Source organism: Balaenoptera ricei, chromosome 17 (assembly GCF_028023285.1).
Source record: "Balaenoptera ricei isolate mBalRic1 chromosome 17, mBalRic1.hap2, whole genome shotgun sequence".
Taxonomy (NCBI): domain Eukaryota; kingdom Metazoa; phylum Chordata; class Mammalia; order Artiodactyla; family Balaenopteridae; genus Balaenoptera; species Balaenoptera ricei.
Window position 1 is genome coordinate 3234938 of NC_082655.1, and position 18715 is coordinate 3253652.

General features: G+C 46.7%; 1 protein-coding gene across 4 annotated transcripts in view; it reads left to right on the plus strand.

Moving 5' to 3' along the window:
• Positions 1 to 18715, plus strand: part of TRAPPC9 (trafficking protein particle complex subunit 9) — a 670396-nt gene that overhangs the window by 152678 nt on the left and 499003 nt on the right. For 2 of the 4 annotated variants that reach the window (XM_059901769.1, XM_059901772.1), the window contains exons 1-2: positions 3153 to 3265; positions 12149 to 12742. In XM_059901769.1, the coding sequence (XP_059757752.1) occupies positions 12159 to 12742 (584 nt within the window). In that variant the 5' untranslated portion in view covers positions 3153 to 3265; positions 12149 to 12158. Of the gene's footprint in view, positions 1 to 3152; positions 3277 to 12148; positions 12743 to 18715 lie in introns of those variants that run through there. The other 2 variants (XM_059901770.1, XM_059901771.1) reach the window with 2 other exon arrangements.

Genomic DNA, 18715 nt, shown 5'->3' on the forward strand with positions numbered 1-18715 from the left:
TATTTTTAGTTTTCTGAGGAACCCTCATACTGTTTTCCACAGTGGCTACACCATCTTACATTCCCACCAATGTAGGAGGGTTCCCAAGGCTGGCTAATTCTAAGGTGAAGGATTTAGTAAACCTAAACCAAACTTTTGGCTCCAGATCTAAAGCACCCTCTTCAACTGACATATTGGTAATAAAATTGACTTGTAAATATCCATTGTCTGATTCTTTTGTCTTATTTCTCAATTGCTCCACACTCAGGAAGAGAAAAAAGGAGTGTTACTGCTTAGTCCCCTCCATTAGAACAACATACCTTATAGGGCCATTGTGAGATTATATGAGAAATTTGTATCAAGCACATTGTACTTTACCTGCTGGGTAAATGGTAGCTACCATGATTTTGTTATTTTGAGGGAGTAGATGTGAAAGCCTGCTCAAGTGGCTGGTTCTTCATGGTGATAAATAAGCAAATCTGTTCCCTATTGGCTTGGGCACTAGAAAGCCCAGGTGAGACATGGCCCTATGGAGAAGTATCCAAGTGGACTGCATGGTAGAATAGAGCCCTACAACATGGAAAGGAGTAAGGAAACCTTTATAATACTGTTGGTGGATCAGAAATCCTAAGAGGTGATGGGCTTTGCCCAAACTGGGGTGATCATATCATCCAACCAGAACACTTTTAGCCAGGACAACAGGCATATATTGGGGTTGTCCTAGGCAAATCAGGATATATGATCACCCTATCCCAAGGCCATACAAGTAGCATTTGAAAGAATTGAGACGGAACTTAGATCTATCCCACTCTGTCTCAAAGTGCTTTCTCATACTTGCTTTTATTAATCCTGAGAGTGACCTTATGAAGTGATTATTCCCATTTTATATGTGAAGATATTTAAGTTATATAGTTAGTGAGTAATGGAGTTTATGCTCTGACCTGCACTCTTGACTGGTTTCAGTGGTAATTCTCAACCCCACCAAGCCTCTTTGGGCATTGGTCTTCATCTTTGAGATTGCATGCATGATTGGATGTTTCAGGGAAGTAGATTTGCCTTATGAGAGAACTTTCTAACAGGGCTCTGTATCATTGTATGAAACTTTCCACCTCTGTTAGGACTTTTTATAGAGGGGTTCTGGTGTGGGTGTGAGGTTGGACTTGATGATTTTAGATGTTCCTTCCAATCCAACTTTAAGTGTCTAAAACTCCTTGAGAGCAAGTTTGGTATATTCGTTGAATTCTCAGCATTCAGAGGAGATGCTCAGGAAACGTTAAAACTACGTAAGCAACATAACTCCAGAAGCAAGATATACCTGGGACAAGTCTGGACACCTCTCTCTGATGGCTGGGGGGCTGTGGCTAGCCTTTACATTCTCTGAGCCTCAGTTTTCTCATTGGTCAGAATGCAGAGTAGTCTCCTCCCTCCCTCCCCCACAGATTTGCTGGGACAATAAAATTAATGTGAGTACATTGTAAACAGAAACATTGTACAAAAATAACAGTGTTTCCTTTTGCCAGCTTTCAATCTTGCTTTCCAAATTGCTTCTCTTATTCATTTATAGAGAGAATGAGAACAAAGAAGGACTATGGAAAGAGCGCAGGCAACAGAGTCAGACAGCCTGGGATTTGAATCCTAAATAGCACCAGCCGCTTGTGTGCCAAGTGGAGTGTTCTTTCTGGACCTCAGCGCTAAGAATAGCTACCTTGTATCGATCTTATGAAGACACCATGTGCTAAACAGGGAGCTCTATTCCTGGCACTTAGACCTCCATAAAGGGTGGCCTCTTTTAATGTCTGTTTTCTGTGTTCTGTAATTGTCAACCTGTGCTCTCAGCGCCACGGAGAAGCCACCCTGGGCGGCTTTTTGTAGGGTCCTGGAAGCGTTCTCTCTTAGCCTCTGGGCGCCTGTGTTGAAAATCCTTCCTGGCTGTCTGGTGTGCTGGAAATCCGTTCCACCTGTTTTGCCCTGAAGATGTGTTCTGTTTATAATTCATTCCTACTCTTTGGAAAACAATTCAATAAAAACTCATTTGGTTTTCCACTGGCCCAGGGCAGGGATGAGGGATAGCGCATTATTATTTTATAAAAAAATATAAATAATAAAGTCATAAAACAACACTGGTCACAGAGCAGAGAGTCAATAAATGCTTGCTGGATTAAAGTAAAAGTGATGGCTCAGTTTTTCCATGGCTGCTGTATTGGCTGAACTATTCCTGTCCACCATTACACTTTTTTTTTTCTTACTGAAAAAGAGATACATGCATATGGTAAAAAAATTCAAACAGAACACAAAAATACACAAGGGAAAGAACGTCTCCCTCATCCTCTTTCTCTCAACCCTCTCTGGAGATGCCACTGTTGACAATTACTAATGTATTTTTCAAATATGCTATGCACATTCCAACCTATGTATGTGAATTCCTTTTTAAGTTTTATTTTTTTATTTTTAACCTGGATAACCCCTTCTGCCCCTAACTAGCAAGCTGGGCTCTGGAACTAAGGACAGCTGTGCCACACCAGGGGGCCTATTTGGAGCCGTAGACGGGACCCCCAGAGTCAGGAGTGGTTTTCCAAGGAGGAATGGGGACCAAGCATCAGCCCTCGGGCAGTCTGCTTGGGGCTTCTACTTCCCGGCCCCGCCCAGCCCCTGTGACCTTGCACATAAGGCATGCCCTGGAGACACGCAGCCTCAGTTTCTCAGCCTGTAAAAGGGGAACTTCTGCTCTCCCCAAGGTAGTTCAGAGCGCTGGCGACAACGCCTGCGGGTGTGAGACACGAAGCCCGGCTCGGCGCGTGGGCAAGGAGCGTGATGCCGTAGGGGTTTTGCAGAGGCCTGGGCTGGAGGGCTCCACCACGGAGGTGAAATTTGAGCTGCGCGCCTTGAGGGCTTGGAAAGGCGCGCGGAGGCGGGAGTGGCATCTCCTTCGGGGTGCGCGGCCCCAGGAGCCAAAGCTTTTCTTTCCGTCTCAGCTGCTCTCCTTCCCCTTTTCTTCTTCTGGGTCCCTCCATCTCCCTCCTCCTCCCTGCCCCTCCCTGCGACCATCTAGCTCCCTCCACTTTTCATCACTCCCTTCCTCCCCCTCCTCCTTCCCTCGCTTCCCCGGCGTCTCTTCCAAAACCCGGAGCGGAACGCCGGCCCGGGACGGGCCCTGCGCATGCGCAGGGGCGGTGCCGGCTCAGCCGCTAGTCGGAAGCTCCAGCTCTGAGCCGGGGGAGCGTCCGAAGAGGCTGCTCGGCCCCGCCGCCCGCCAGGCCGTTGTCTCCGGGCCCGGGGTTCCGGCTGTGTAAGTGCAAGGTGGGGGGCTCCCGGGCAGGGAGGGTGTCGGGTAGGCTGCGGGAGGGCTGTCCGTGTGTCACGGCGCTCGAGGGCGCCAGCCAGCGTGTGTCCCGCCGAGGGGCTCGCCTCAGCCCACACCTGCTCGGGCCACCTGCCCCAGCCCCGTTACCCTGCCCGGAGCCCGGCCACACCCGTCCAGGGCCGCGTCCGCACCTGCCGAGGGCCCGGTCCGCACCTGCCGCCTCCCGGGCCCGGCCCTGGCTCTCCTTAGCTCTCTGCGGTCGTCCCCTTCCGCTCTTCCGCCCGCGGGTCCCCTCCGCCCGGCCTCCCTCTCCTCGGCCCCTGCCCCCGGGCCGGCGGGTCTCGGGACCCGGCTGGGACCCGCGGCTGGGGTCGGCCTCCGGGCGGCGCTGCAGCCTGCGCCCCCGGCCGCCTTCCCCTCCCCGCGGTCCCGGGAGGCCCTTTTCTCCCTTTTCCTCCTCCTACTCCTCTTTTGGATTCAAAGTGTCTCAGATCCCGCTCGGCGGCGGCAGGCGCTGATTCCCGGGGATGAGCTCCTCGAATTGCAAAGTCCGGCTTCTCCTGGCCAAGTCTCGGGAAGAGAGAGCACAGTGCCTGCCTTGGTCTCCTCCCCCCGCTCATTTGCCCCACGTGAATGCCCTTTAACACGGAGTTTTCTGGTGTTCGGTGGGGTGCTTGTGGATTTCACGTGTTTTTATAGAGAGAGGGATTACAGTGTTGAAAGCAGGGCTCGGTTTAGTTAAAGATGAGTTGAGGGTATGAGGCTGTGACATCCTCCATCATCTCCCCGCCCCAGTTTAAACGCGACTGGCGATTTTTAAAACGTAGTTTTATAGTCGTTTCCTAGTCCAGCCCAGCTAGTATTCCTTAACACGAAATAGCAGCACTAGAGGCATGATATTGGAGAACCAGGAATATTGCAGTCCTAAAGATGTCCTGGCAAGGTTTTTTGTTTTGTTTTTCTTAAATTGTGGGGCAGTCCAATAGTATAGAGGGAAAAATAGTTGTCAAGAAATATTTGATCAAATAACAGCGTTATTGAGATAATGTTCACATACGATAAAGTCCACCCATTTAAATTGTACATTTCAGTGGGTTTTAGTATACTCACAGTTGTGCAACCATTATTATTCCAGAACATTTTCCTCACTTCAGAAAGAAATTCCATACCCGTTGGCAGTCTCCCCTCCTGCAGCCCGGGGCAGCCACAGATTTACTTTCTGTCTCTAAGGAGTTGCATATTTGGGGCATTTCATGTAAATGGAATCATACAGTATGTGGCCTTTTGTGCCTGGCTTCTTTCACTTAGCATAACGTTTTCAAGGTCCACCCATATTGTAGTAGGGTCAGTACTTTGTTCCTTTTTATGGCTGAGTAATATTCTATTGTTATGGATAGATCACATTTTGTTTATGCATTTATCAGGTGATGGACACTTGCGTTGTTTCCACTTTTTGGCTCTTAGGAATAATACTACTATGGATGTTAGCGTACTAGTTTTTGTGTGGACATGTATTTTCAAATCTCTTTGGTATATACCTAGGAGTAGAACTGCTGTTTATATGGTAACTCTATGTTTAACTTTTTGAGGAACTACCAAGTTGAAGAAACGTATTCTTGACGTTTTAATATTTGTATTAGATTAGTCTCAGACACCAGAGCTGGCTCAGTGCCAGGGCTTATTTCATCAGATTCTTTCTCCCTTGAAGAAAGTAGTGGAAAAGCATGGACTCTGGAACCTGGCTCCAGTTTACCTCTTACAGATTAGGAGACCTTGAGCAGCTGACTGAGCCTGGTTCCTCATCTGTAAGGTTGAAAATGGGAATGCTTGTTTCTTAGGATTGTTGTGAAGTCTAACTATGATAAGTTGTAAAGTGCCCAGTGCAGCCCTTTTCCTACCTTATATGAGACAAATTTTCTCCCGTGGTACTTGCATATTTTGAACCTGGGGCAAAAGTGAACAAGAAGTTTGCTAATACTGAGCTGCTTCAGGGAAAACCCTTGCCTGAGGTTGTAAGGTTTATTGAGCTGTGGCATGGATTTGATTGCTGGTCTGCTTTTCAGGGCCTAGTTGGAACTGGAAGGGACCCAGAGGGGTCTTTTAGTCCAGGGTGACTTCATTGTTTAGATTTCATAGATTGGTAAGCGCTAAAAAGCTGGAGGGCCAATCATAGGCTTGTCAATTTTTATTTTTGCCCAGACAGAATAATGGAAAAACAAGCCCCATCTCCCCCCCCCCCCCTATTGTTTTATAAAAGCAAGAATGTTTGGGAATTCCCTGGCAGTCCAGTGGTTAGGACTCTGTGCTTTCATTGCGGTGGCCCAGGTTCAGTCCCTGGTCAGGGAACTAAGATCCTACAAGCCGTGGGGCGCAGCCAATTAAAAAAAAAAAAGAATGTTTTAACAGCAAAAAATGAGACAGTTCATAACCTAAAAATGATAACAATAGTAGTTAATATTTATAAAGCACTTACTAAATTTACTTTAGTTTTATGGGAAGCTTAATATACATTGTTCATATTTTTCTCATTTGACTTCAGACTAGAGAAATTGAACACCTTCTGTCCTCAACCTGTGTCAGAACCACAGGCCACCTCTGCACCTGTAACACACTTGCCTTTTTTGTGCATCAACTTTTTTGCTTATAGAAGAGGGGTGTTGGCAGGAGCAGTAGCACATAATCTCCTGCTAGATGAGAAGGGCTGGGGCCAGGCCCTGAAACTAGCCAACCTGCTGAAACACGCACTGTAAGCTTTTTGAAGTTCGACCTTCTTCCTTTTTTTTTTGATGTGGATCATTTTCAAAGTCTTTATTGAATTTGTTACAATATTGCTTCTGTGTTATGTTTTGGTTTCTTGGCTGCGAGGCATGTGGGATCATAGCTCCCTGACCAGGGATGGAACCCGCACCCCCTGCATTGGAAGGCGAAGTCTTAACTGCCAAGGAAGTCCCCCTTCTTCCTTTTTTAACTCTTATGTTAAACGTTTAACATGTACGTGCAGTTTAAAGAATGGCAAAACAAGCATCGCTGGATCTACCATCTAGCTTAAGAGACAGAACATAACTACTACTTCTGAAGCCCACTGCTTCCCTTTCAAACTGCATTCCTCTTTGCCACCCAGGTAACCACTATCCAAATTTACTTTTTCTTTATAATTTTACCATATGTGTAAACAAGATATTGTTTAAGTGTTGCCTGTTTTTGAACTTTACATAAATGGAATGGTGCTGCTTGTATTAATCCACAACTTGCTTTATTTGCCCATCATGTTTTTGAGATTCATCTTTGTTCCTGCAGTGTAGCTCTAGGTCATTCATTTGCACTGTTCTAAAGTATTTCATTGTGTTAAACGACCACAGTTTAGTTACCCATTCTCCTGACCGTGGACATTTGCGTTCTCTTCAGTTCTTGCTTCTGTGAACCTGCCAGCCACATGCCAGAATACATGCCACCTGTCAAATAGGAGAGTTACCTTTGGTCTACATTTTTGCAAACATGTGGTGTTTTTATATTTAAAACATTTTGTCTTTATACCCATGTTCATAATAGTATTATTCATAGTAGCCAAAGCTAGAAACAACCCAAATGACCTTCAATGAATGAATAAATAAAATGTGGTATATATATATACAATGAAATATTATTCAGCATTAAACAAGAAGGAGATTCTGATACATGCTACAACACTGACGAACCTTGAAGACATTCTGCTAAGTGAAATAAGCCAGTCACAAAAGGACAAATAGCATATGATTTCACTTATGTGACGTGCCTAGCATGGTCAGATTCATAGAGACAGAAAGTAGATGGGGGCGTGCCGGGGGTGGGGGGATGGGGAGCTAGTGTTTCATGGGGACAGAGCTTCAGTGGTGAAGGTGAAAAAGTTCTGGAGATGGTTGCACAACAATGTAAGTGTACTTAATGCCATAGAACTCTACATTTAAAAAGGTAAGTTTTGTGTTACGTATATGTTACCACGATAATTTTTTTTTTTTGGTCAATCGGGTGGGTATGAAATGGTCTATCCCTGTGGTTTTAATTTGCTATCTCCTGATCGCCATTGAGGTGGAGCATCTTACTGTACACGTCTTGGCTGCTTGAGTTTCCTCTTCAAAGATGTCTGTTTGAGCAATTTGTCCATTTTCTGATTGGGTTATGCTCTTTTTCTTACTCATGGATTACGCATTGTGCCAGTACTACTATTGGAGAGTCTGTCCTTTCCTACTGTCCTAGAATGGCACCTCAGCTGTATTTCAAATTACCATGCATGTGTGGGTCTGGTTCTGGGCTTGATGACGTTTCCATTTTTCTCTCTATCCCTGTGCCAATACTGTGCTGACTGTAGGTTTTTTTTTTTTCCCCTACAGATTTACTGAAATATAATTCACATGCTATACAGTTCAACCATTTAAATATACAGTTCAGTGGTTTTTAATGTATTCACAGAGCTGTACAACCATCACCACAAACAATTTTAGAACATTTCATCACCCCACAAAGAAACCCTATGTTCCATTAACAGTTATATCTGGTGGGACAAATGCCCTTCCCCATTGGTCGTTCCTCAGGAGTTTCTTGGCTATTGACCATAAACTAACTTGTTACATTCCATGAAAAATCTGATAGGAATTCTAATCAGAATTGTGTTGAATCTATATATCAAAATGGGGAGAATGAACATCTTTATGATATAAACTTTTTCTACCCATGCATATATCTGGGACCCTACCTTTTCATCTGTACAGAGCCTGGCACATGGGAAGTCCTCATTAGATGTTGGGGATGTGAATGATGAGATTTTATACATCATTAGTTTCAACCATAGCCTTGCACAAAAGAGAAAACTAACCTCAGTGAAGCTACGTGACTCACTTATGGTCACAAAGAGTGACAGCCAGCGCTGGAGCCAACCCGATGCACGTGGTGCTTGCAACGAGTTCTCCGCCGCCTACTGATGGGGAGCAGCATGCTTTTTGCGAATAATATATGCTGGTTGGCCGCTTTCAGTTTCATTGGTTCTATCTTATCTGTAGGTGTTTTTCTTCTGGTGGGCCTGTGCGTGATGTGGGACATGTTAATAAAGATCTGTGTCTGGGAGAACTCTGGGCCAGGTGCAGGGAGTGCCCACTGAGCACATGCTTGAATTGGGAAAAGCCACAGTAAAGGTTGGAATTTCCATTACGGTTCAAACTTCCTGATTTCTATGACCTATTATACCTTGATTTAGCCCACCTTAATTTTGGATGCACAAATATGGAATAACTTGATGAAACGTCATTGTACGGTATTGTAGAGAGAGGACCTTGTATGATTTTTCTCTTTCTTTTTTCTAACACCTGTTCTCCTGGGCCTTACAGATCCTGCACAGATCCTGCACCCATTCAGCAGTGCCCAGGGCTTGCTCGGTGCTGCACTGAAGCATAATTTGTTTATAAGGGCCTTTCCTCATCTACTCTGGGCCTCCGTTTTCTTCTCTGCACAATGAAGGCTTAGACTAGATAAGGGTTTTTCAATATCTTTGCCACCTTTTAGAAACAGAAAACTTTCAAATCCACCCCCCACCCATCCCAGTGCTTAAGGTTTTGATACGTCCCCCAAGGGGTGACATCCCTCTTTGTTGAAAGTTGATGTGCTTTTGGTTCTTTCCAGGAGGTGCAGAAAAGACTGCAGAGAATTACTGCAGGGAGGGGCCGGGGGGCAGTGTATCACACTTTACAGTGTGAGTGCCGGGGCAGGGGCTGGGGTGGGGGGGTGCGGGAGCGCCTGCGTTTAAATACTGCTGCTGACGTGGCCTCTCTGTGATCTTGCACAATGTGACAGACCTCTTTCCCTCAGTTTCTTCATGTGTAAAGTTGGGGTGATAATATTTAGAGGTTTTCATGAGATAATATACACAGAAGCTATTTGTGTCCTGGGTAGAAACAAGACCTGTTAGCGGGTCAGAGGTTTCTTTTTTTTTTTTCAGGAACTCAATAGCCACATGTGGCCAGTGGCTCCTGTACTGCACAGTGCAGGGCTAGACCCACCGTTTTTTTGTTTGTTTGTTTGTTTGTTTATCAGTCACCAATTTTATACACATCAGTGTATACATGTCAATCCCAATCGCCCAATTCAGCACACCACCATCCCCACCCCACCGCAGTTTTCCCCCCTTGGTGTCCGTACGTTTGTTCTCTACATCTGTGTCTCAACTTCTGCCCTGCAAACCAGTTCATCTGTACCATTTTTCTAGGTTCCACATACATGCGTTAATATACGATATTTGTTTTTCTCTTTCTGACTTACTTCACTCTGTATGACAGTCTCTAGGTCCATCCACGTCTCAACAAATGACTCAATTTTGTTCCTTTTTATGGCTGAGTAATATTCCATTGTATATATGTACCACATCTTATTTATCCATTCGTCTGTTGATGGGCATTTAGGTTGCTTCCATGACCTGGCTATTGTAAATAGTGCTGCAGTGAACATTGGGGTGCACGTGTCTTTTTGAATTACGGTTTTCTCTGGGTATATGTCCAGTAGTGGGATTGCTGGGTCATATGGTAGCTCTATTTTTAGTTTTTTAAGGAACCTCCATACTGTTCTCCATAGTGGCTGTATCAATTTACATTCCCACCAACAGTGCAAGAGGGTTCCCTTTTCTCCACACCCTCTCCAGCATTTGTTGTTTGTAGATTTTCTGATGATGCCCATTCTGACTGGTGTGAGGTGATACCTCATTGTAGTTTTGATTTGCATTTCTCTAATGATTAGTGATGTTGAGCATCTTTTCATGTGCTTCTTGGCCATCTGTATGTCTTCTTTGGAGAAATGTCTATTTAGGTCTTCTGCCCATTTTTGGAAAAAAAAAAAAAATCTTGTTCCTGCTGCTCTGTCCAGGTGTGTTGTGCAGTTCCTGGAGGGGGAGGGTTGACTCTGAAGTCCAGCATGGGGTAGGTGGCCCCAGGATCTGCGTGCCCCAAATTGCTCCCACCTCCCTCCCCAGTCCTCTTCCTCTCAGCCCAGGATGAAATCCCTGCCATTGGACTTACTCAGAGGTCTAGTGGAAATGGCCTTTTATTTTCATTGTTTCATCTGGGAGGCCTGCTGTCATGATCTCTGTAGTCAGCTTCTGGTGACCCGAAGGCTATGCAATTTGGAGTTCCTAGTCAAGAAAAAGAAAACACAATTACAAATACAAAATTAGATATAGGGCCATGGAAGGGGCTCTTGCAAGTGGGGGCCGTTAGCTCTGTTAGCTTCACAGTACAGCAGCCTCTGGCCGTGAGTACCCATCCCTGTACTCTGAAGTAGGAGAGACCAGTGGGGTCAGTGGAAAGATTTACTGAGTGTATCTCACGGGCTAGGCGTTTCCCTATTTGTACGGTGTATTCCTTATTTGATACAATGAGCTCATTTAATCTCAATAGCCTTTAAAAAAAAATTAGACCTTTTATTTTGAGATGTAATGTAGATTCCCATGCAGTTGTAAGAGATAATATTGAGAGAGCTTATGGACCCTTTGCCCAGTTTCCCTTGATGGTACCGTCTTGCAAAGTTATGGTACAATATTAAAACCAGAATATTGACTCACTAACCCTTTGAGGTTTGTGTTATTATCCACATTTTAATTCATGATAAAACTGGGGTTTAAAGAAGCACACAGGCCTGCCCCAGGTCACTGACGTTGTTAGTGTAGAGTCAGGGGTGGAACGTGGGCTTCACATTTCTGGGCAGTGCCATTATGATGGTCTGTGGAAGGGGGCAGCATTCATTTGCTTGTTTGTTCGTTCATTCAGCAAACATTTATTAACTCCTATGGGCCAGATGCTTTCCTGTGGGTTATCTAATTGAATTCAACTGTACTGAGAATCAGGTAATGTTTTCTTTCTTTCTTTTTTAATTTTTATCGGAGTATTGTTGATGTTGCTTTCTTTTTATATCTAACAAAATTCACTCAGAGAGGTTATTAAAACTCTCCCAAGGAAACACAGCTCATAAAGGAGGGATAGGAACCGTGTATAGCCTCTCCTTCTACGTCAGGCAGTATGCCTGGCACTTTGCATTTTCAGCCTTCCTCAATCCAGATGTCTTCTTAGAAAGCAAGTTTTATTATTGCCATTATTTTTCAGTTCAGGAGCTCAAGTGGACTGGAGTTCAAGTCCAGACCATCTGATTCCACTGTGGTTCTTTTCATTCTGTTCTGCTGAGGGGCTGGGGAAGCAGTTCCTTCCGTTCATTCATTTATTCAGCTTTTTTTTTTTTTTTAAATTATTTGCTTTATTTATTTATTTTTTAAAATTTTATTTATTTATTTTTATTTATGGCTGTGTTGGGTCTTTGTTTCTGTGCGAGGGCTTTCCCCAGTTGCGGCAAGTGGGGGCCACTCTTCATCGCGGTGCGCGGGCCTCTCACTATCGCGGCCTCTCCCGTCGCGGAGCACAGGCTCTAGAGCGCAGGCTCAGCAATTGTGGCTCACGGGCCTAGTTGCTCCGCGGCACGTGGGATCCTCCCAGACCAGGGCTCGAACCCGTGTCCCCTGCATTGGCAGGCAGACTCTCAGCCACTGCGCCACCAGGGAAGGCCTATTCAGCTTTTTGAGCACTGACTCCACATCAGTGCCTGGCGCCTGGCTAGGTGTTGGAAACAGAAAACAAGAGATGGCCCCTTTTCTGCAGGAGCTCCAGGCCCGGTGCAAGAGAAGGGAATTGTGATAAGAGCGGTGATAGCCACATGCAGAACTCCGAGGGCAGACTGTTCCCCACAGCTCTGCTTGGGGCTTACCCTTCCTTCCAGCTGGTGGGCGCCAGCATCACCACGTCCCCGAGTGCACTGGCAGCCTGCAAAACCCGGTGCACCTCAAAGCCTCTTCTTCTCTCCGGGCAGGGTCTTCACCATGAGTGTCCCTGACTACATGCAGTGTGCTGAGGACCACCAGACTCTCCTCGTGGTGGTCCAGCCCGTGGGGATCGTCTCGGAGGAGAACTTCTTCAAGATCTACAAGAGGATCTCGTCCGTGAGCCAGATCAGCGTGCGCGACTCGCAGCGCGTGCTCTATATCCGCTATCGGCACCACTACCCGCCCGAGAACAACGAGTGGGGCGACTTCCAGACCCACCGCAAGGTCGTGGGCCTCATCACCATCACAGACTGCTTCTCGGCCAAGGACTGGCCGCAGACTTTCGAGAAGTTCCACGTGCAGAAGGAGATGTACGGCTCCACGCTCTACGACTCGCGGCTCTTCGTCTTCGGGCTGCAGGGGGAGGTGGCCGAGCAGCCGCGCACCGACGTGGCCTTCTACCCCGGCTACGAGGACTGCGGGACGGTGGAGAAGAGGATCGAGGACTTCATCGAGTCGCTGTTCATCGTGCTTGAGTCCAAGCGCCTGGACAGGGCCACGGACAAGTCCGGGGACAAGATCCCGCTCCTCTGCGTCCCGTTCGAGAAGAAGGACTTCGTGGGACTGGACACGGACAGTAGGTAAGTCTGCCTGGAGCCCAGGCTCCTCAGTGTGGGGGGCTTCCCGACATCCAGAAGCGGAGAAGCAAGTGGGAGCGTAGTCTTGCAGCGGGGGGAAAAGGGTGCAGTCCACTGGTTTTCAGACTTTTAAAAATGGGACAGCCTTTGGTTCAGGGAAATCGTTTTAGGGTTCATGTGGACACTTACTGCCCCTTTTCAGCTGGGAGCCCTGGTGGGACCCCCTGGAGCGCTGTCCCGTAGGGTAGCCACTGTCACTAAGACTGTGGAGGAGGCTGGTCTGAGCCGAGACGTGCTGTAGGTAAAATGCACGTCAGATGCTGAGACCTAGTCTAGGAAAAAGAATGCAAACTATCTCAGTATTTCTTTTTTATTGATTACATGTTGAAATAACACTTACATATATTAGATTAAATAAAATACGTTATTAAAATCAGTTGCGAGTGTTTGGTTTTCACTTTTTTAGATGTGCAAACTAGAAAACTTTATTTACGTGGCTCACATTGTTTTCCTGTTGGACAGCACTGCCCTCCGGCACAGTGTGAAGACTATTATTCAGCCTCATCCCTTCAATGTGTAGATGAGGGGCTGAACCCGGAGAGGCGGCAGAACGAGGTGCTAGCTGAGCTGGGGGTCGGGCCCAGGCCTCCTGCCTCCCAGTCCGGGCACCTGCAGGGCTCAGGCTCCTCCTCCTGCCAGACGGCCTCGCCATGGCAGCGCCAGAGCCCTCGCTTATGGTTAGGGTATCAGAAATGCCACAGGGACTTCCGAAAGAGCTCCCCACACAGAGGAAGGTGTGTTCATAGTTTCTGTGTCTCAGAGAGTGTCAGACAGAGCAGGGAAAGTTCAGTCCTCACTTTGTCCCTGTGATTAAGTCACCAGAATTGCAGACGAGCTCTGCTGGGCCATCTGCTTCCCCTCTCTGCCCTCTGCTCAGTTTCCCTGTGTGGCCAGTGTGGTGTCCCTCCTGCAGGAGAGGACGAGATGTACGCCTTTGCCGAGAGGTGGTCCCCTTTGCTGGGGAGAGCGCAGGTAGCTGTGTCACTCCTGGCCTTGGGCCCTGGGCCCTGAGTCTGTCCTCCCCGCTCTGTACAGGTCACACGATGGTCTCCCAGGTGAGGATGGGGGACATGGCGTGGGTGCCTTAGTGCCCGCTGCAGAGCAGGTGCTCAGGGCTTCCTGAACTTACCTAAGGTCAGACCTGACTTTCTGGTTGTTGATAAGTTAGAGGAGAAGATGTCACAGAGTTGAGGAAAAAGGTCCAGGCAGCCCTACGAGTGAGAGGCACAGAGTCCCCGAGCCACTCCGGCAGGTGGTGCCTGGCAGGGTCTGGAGGAATTTTCACTTCCTCACCCGGACACATCTGTGTGGTCTAAGGAAAGGGCAAGGCATGTCGTACCCACGATCCGTACTTAGTTTTCGCATGACCCTGTGATCTACATGCCAGCGCTCCCCTTCTGCTCCTCGGAGCCGAGGTGGCAAGGTTTAGGAGCCCAGGCACCGCCGAGGGGCAGAGCTGCCAGCACCAGGCCCACTCCCGGCCAGCTCCTCGCCTCACTTGTTGCCTCCTGCTGAGCCCCAGGCGTCAGGTGGGGTAGATGCCGTGGCAATCATCCCTCACAAAGTGGAGCCTCACGGGCACACAGCGGCCTGCATTTCCCGCATCACGGTGCCTGCGGCCTCGGCAGGGACTGCCTTCCCCTCCCTGGACAGACTGGTGGGTGAGTGGCTGAAGCCAGGAACCCTGCCCTGACCCCGTGACCAGTGCCTTATCCTTGCCAAACGAGGCACTGGTGACATTTCTGCTCATCAGCTTCTTGGCTTTGAGGTTGCAGACCCACCAGAGAAGGCCAGTTTGTTTTTGCCTTTTGAAATCTGTGCTCACAATTGGGCAGGAATAACTAGTTTCAGGATACTGTGCTTGGTGCATGGTGGCTGATCCTATTCCCAAGTGTTTACGCAGAGTGAATGAAACCTCCCTCCTGGTGGGTCCATTCTGTTCTCGCCGGTACCATAAACGCTCAGCCATCATATGCACTTCAGTGAGATAATGATGCCAGTGACCTCAACTCAAACACATTCTCCTCCAGTCGCTGTTCATCCCTTGTTGCTTTCACTCATCTCAGTTATCTAATTTTTAAAACAACAGTTAGGTGCAGGGACAGAGCCTAACTCTCCTGCAGCTCTTGGTAGGGGTGATAAAAAGTGTCCAACCTGAAATGAGATTGCATTTTGTGCCTCAGAAGGAAATGTCTAGATGTAGGTGGAGTTTTGGTTTGAGGCGCTGACGGGCTCCACGGCACGTGCCGCCAACCTGAGGCCCCAGCCTTCCCAGGGGCCGCAGGTGTGGGTGGGCTTCACTGAACGTCCATGTGTGCCCCTGGCCTCATCAAAGCCCACGTCAATTCTTGACCATGCTGTCAAAGTTATTTTTGTTCTGGTGTGTTTCTAATTTTTGCTTGTTCCTCTTTCTTTTCTTTTCCTTTGTTCTTTTTCTCTCATACCGCCCTGTGAGTATGTTGTTGGGTCTGAAAAGGTAGGCTGTGAACATGTTACATTGAAAATAGCTAGATTTCCCTCTGTGCTGCCTTCTTACCGCCTTCATCGCTTTAAAAAACAAAAACTTAACTGCTGCCTTGATCCATGTATTATCCTGGTCATCTTTTTATTTTCTAATTTTTTTCGAATTTTCGCTTTTTTAGCACACAACCCACTGGTGTTTGATAGCTATTCAAACACTTGCTTTGGGGAACCTGTTTGGTCTTCCTTATATTTGGTGACAAATGAGCCCTTATTAATTTTTGTTCGTTTGTTTTGAGGAAGTGAGATGCTAATTGATTTAAGCGGCTGCCGAGGGGTTTTCACGGGATATTTTAACTTGGAAGTCAAAGTCTGCCGCACCTTGCTTGATTCTGGCTTTTAAATGAATGCATTAGGCCCGCGGTTCTTGGCTGTCGCTGGTGATGTGCATGGTGGTGCTTACTGGCCAGTGGTCACCAGTGAAGAGGTGACCGGCTTGCGGGTCTGCTGGCCGTGGAGGGACGCTGTTGGAGGAACGGACACCAGATTTCCTTTTGCTTTCACCTTGACCATGCCATTTACTTTACTTTGTCTGAGCAACTTTCCGTCATAAAGGGGCAGAGGCTAGTCTAAAATCTATGCCACTCTTTTGCCCCCTTTACGAGGGCAGTTTTTCTAGGTATCAGAAAAGTATGTCCTTCTCCTAAATAGCTAGTTCGTTTGGATCTGGTGGACACAAGGACCTCTCTAAGTGACCATGGCTTCCTCTCTGCTTTAGCCAATAAGCGTTCAGAGCCAGGTCTGTGGTTTACCTTAGCAGATGTATAGGCCCTACCTGCACCAGCCTTTACTTTTAACCCATGTTGGCAAGAAATAGCTGATTTCTTTATTTGTTGAGGCTAATGTCCGCCACTGATGGGCATGTCATTAGTTTGCAACTCCATCACCCAAGGTCAGCTGTGAAGGGAGATGCTTTGGCTGACCTAGGACCTCACGTTCTTCCCCTGGTTCATCTCACCCCTGGGGAAGGGTTTTGCCACACCACCATGCTGTCCAGGAGACCTTGTTTCTCCTTTAATGCTCTGGTCCAAAAGTGGACCCTTCATCTTTCATCGAGATAGGCCAGACTTTCTGCAAGGGTCCATCCCATTCTGGGGTGGGGGGACAAAACAGAAGTAAGTGTAGCAAGTGCAAGAAGTTGAGGCCATCTGGGTTGGAAAACATAGGGTGGGATCCTGTGATGGCTGGGCTGTGCCCTGGATGCAGGGCCTTTCCCATGGCTCCCGAGACTCAGAAGCTGGAGTTGGAGTGGCGTGGGAGCGGGGAGAAGATGGGGTCACGCTCACCTTTGAGGGAGGGAGGAAGGCCTGGGGTGGTGTGGAGCCCTGCCAGTCCAGTGGACTATCTTCCCCACGGTCACAAGGCAGATCAGACAGGGGATCTGAGGACGGAGGGGATGGGCATTGGGAGGAGGGGCTGACATGTGGAAGGATTGTTGGGTAGTTCCGGAATAGTCTTTCCCCTCAAAATAGACTTAAAAAAATCCAAATCTCTTAAGAACATTGATAGTTACTATGCAGGAAGCAGTTCTTTTTTGATCCTTCTAAGGGTAAGGCACTACACTGGTGGATACAAAGAATAGGACAGTCTATCCCAGGGGTTTGATACTTATTAGGGGGAATATGCAAGTTTATGAGGGGAGAAGGGGAGGGGAGGGAAACTAGCAAGGCTCTGTGTCAGGCACCAGTCAGCCTCCCCACCTACATATTTCACTCATGCCACATCGATGCCACCTGCGGTGGGTGGTAGCAGCCCCCTTTTCCAGAGTGGGAAGCCTTCTCAGAGAGGTTAAGTCATTAGCCCAGCATCACAGGGGTAGTAAATGCTGTAGCAGGATTCAAGCACTGCCTTGTCAGGCTTTCAAGGACGTGTTCTCACTACTAATTCTGTTACCTCCCTGTTACATCTGGAATGGTAAAGTGGATCAGTTTTGGAGCCTTTCAGAAAAAGTCTCTGACTTAAGTGCTGCCGTTCTGTTTCCTGAAGCTCAGACTGGTCTGACGGTTAGGAAGCATGCTTTACATCCCAGAGCTGAAGGTCTTCATTTCACTCCAATGATGCCATGCTTGCAAATGACGCACAGGTGCAAAATCAGACTTAGAAACTTCCGAACGTGTAATGGAAACTGTCCAGCCCTCCCTTGATCCGCTTTCCTCAGCAGAATGTAACTATGCTGCAGGGTAGGCCTGGGCTTTCTTTATGGAGTGAAGGTTTAATATCCAACGTTAGCATAAAACAGTTCAGATGGAGGAAATCGACATTGATGATTTATTGGAAGATTTCATAAGACAAGGTGCAGAATCAGTTAATGGCCCATATACCATCTGAAATTGAGTACAGAACATTGCATTTCTTATTTTCTGTTTAGAGCTGTCTTACAACATAAAGTTGTCTACTTTGGAACTTCAGCTCCACCAAAGGGGCGCCTGTCAGTGTGTTTATGCACGATGCACGTAATCTAGGTTTCCTCAGTCCATCATATGCTAGTGCAAAATCATGGGCTGTAGCTATCACTTAATTATGCAAATGCCTTTAAAACTATATAATACCAAAAAGAAAAAAAAAAGAGATTACCTTTATCAAAGTTCCTTTGGATTTTAATTGCAAACTGTTGTTGAGCAGCTCTGGTTTTCCTTTGGATTTGAATATATACATTCTTTGCATGTAAATTGGTTTTTGGATTAGAATATACCAAGCCCTTTTTTTCCACAAGCCATGTAAGTAGTACCCAAATCGCACACATATGAAACACTTTCTTCTTTTATCTGATCAGAAGTCATGAGAATAATACAGCGTACATCTTTAGTTGAATTGTACTTAGTGTAAAGTGCAGTGTGAGCGCGTTCTGTGACAGTGCTTGCGGCTGTGTGTTAGGTGTTTTTGCACAGCTTCTAGAAAGGATGCCTTTCCCTTTATCTGGGGAGGCTGGCAGGTCTTTGCCTGTGATTTAGTTATGATTGATTTGAGGCCATTATGACTTAGGGGTTATTGGGTTTTTAATTTTTTCTATCAATCCTTATTTCCAATTCCTTTAACCCAGTGTTTATAACTTGTAAGAATAATGAAATAACGTGAGTCACTCTTAGAAGTATTTAGAGCATATTCACATTTTTGGCTAAGTTCTGTTGCTCATGGCTTTGAAATTCACCATTAGTTTTGAAATTTACAACAAATCATGGCATATTTTGAATATTTGCATTTTGTGTTAATGTTACCTTTATTTGCTACTGTGGCTTCATGTTGTATTTTTCTTTGTCATACTGTTTGCTCGTATGTTTTTTTTCCTTATCCATAAGCATATTCAGTGGTCACACAATGTGACAGTTCTAATAATGTATATATAAGAACTCTGAACTTTTAGAGAGACTTAAAAAACGTGACATTACCATTTTCAAA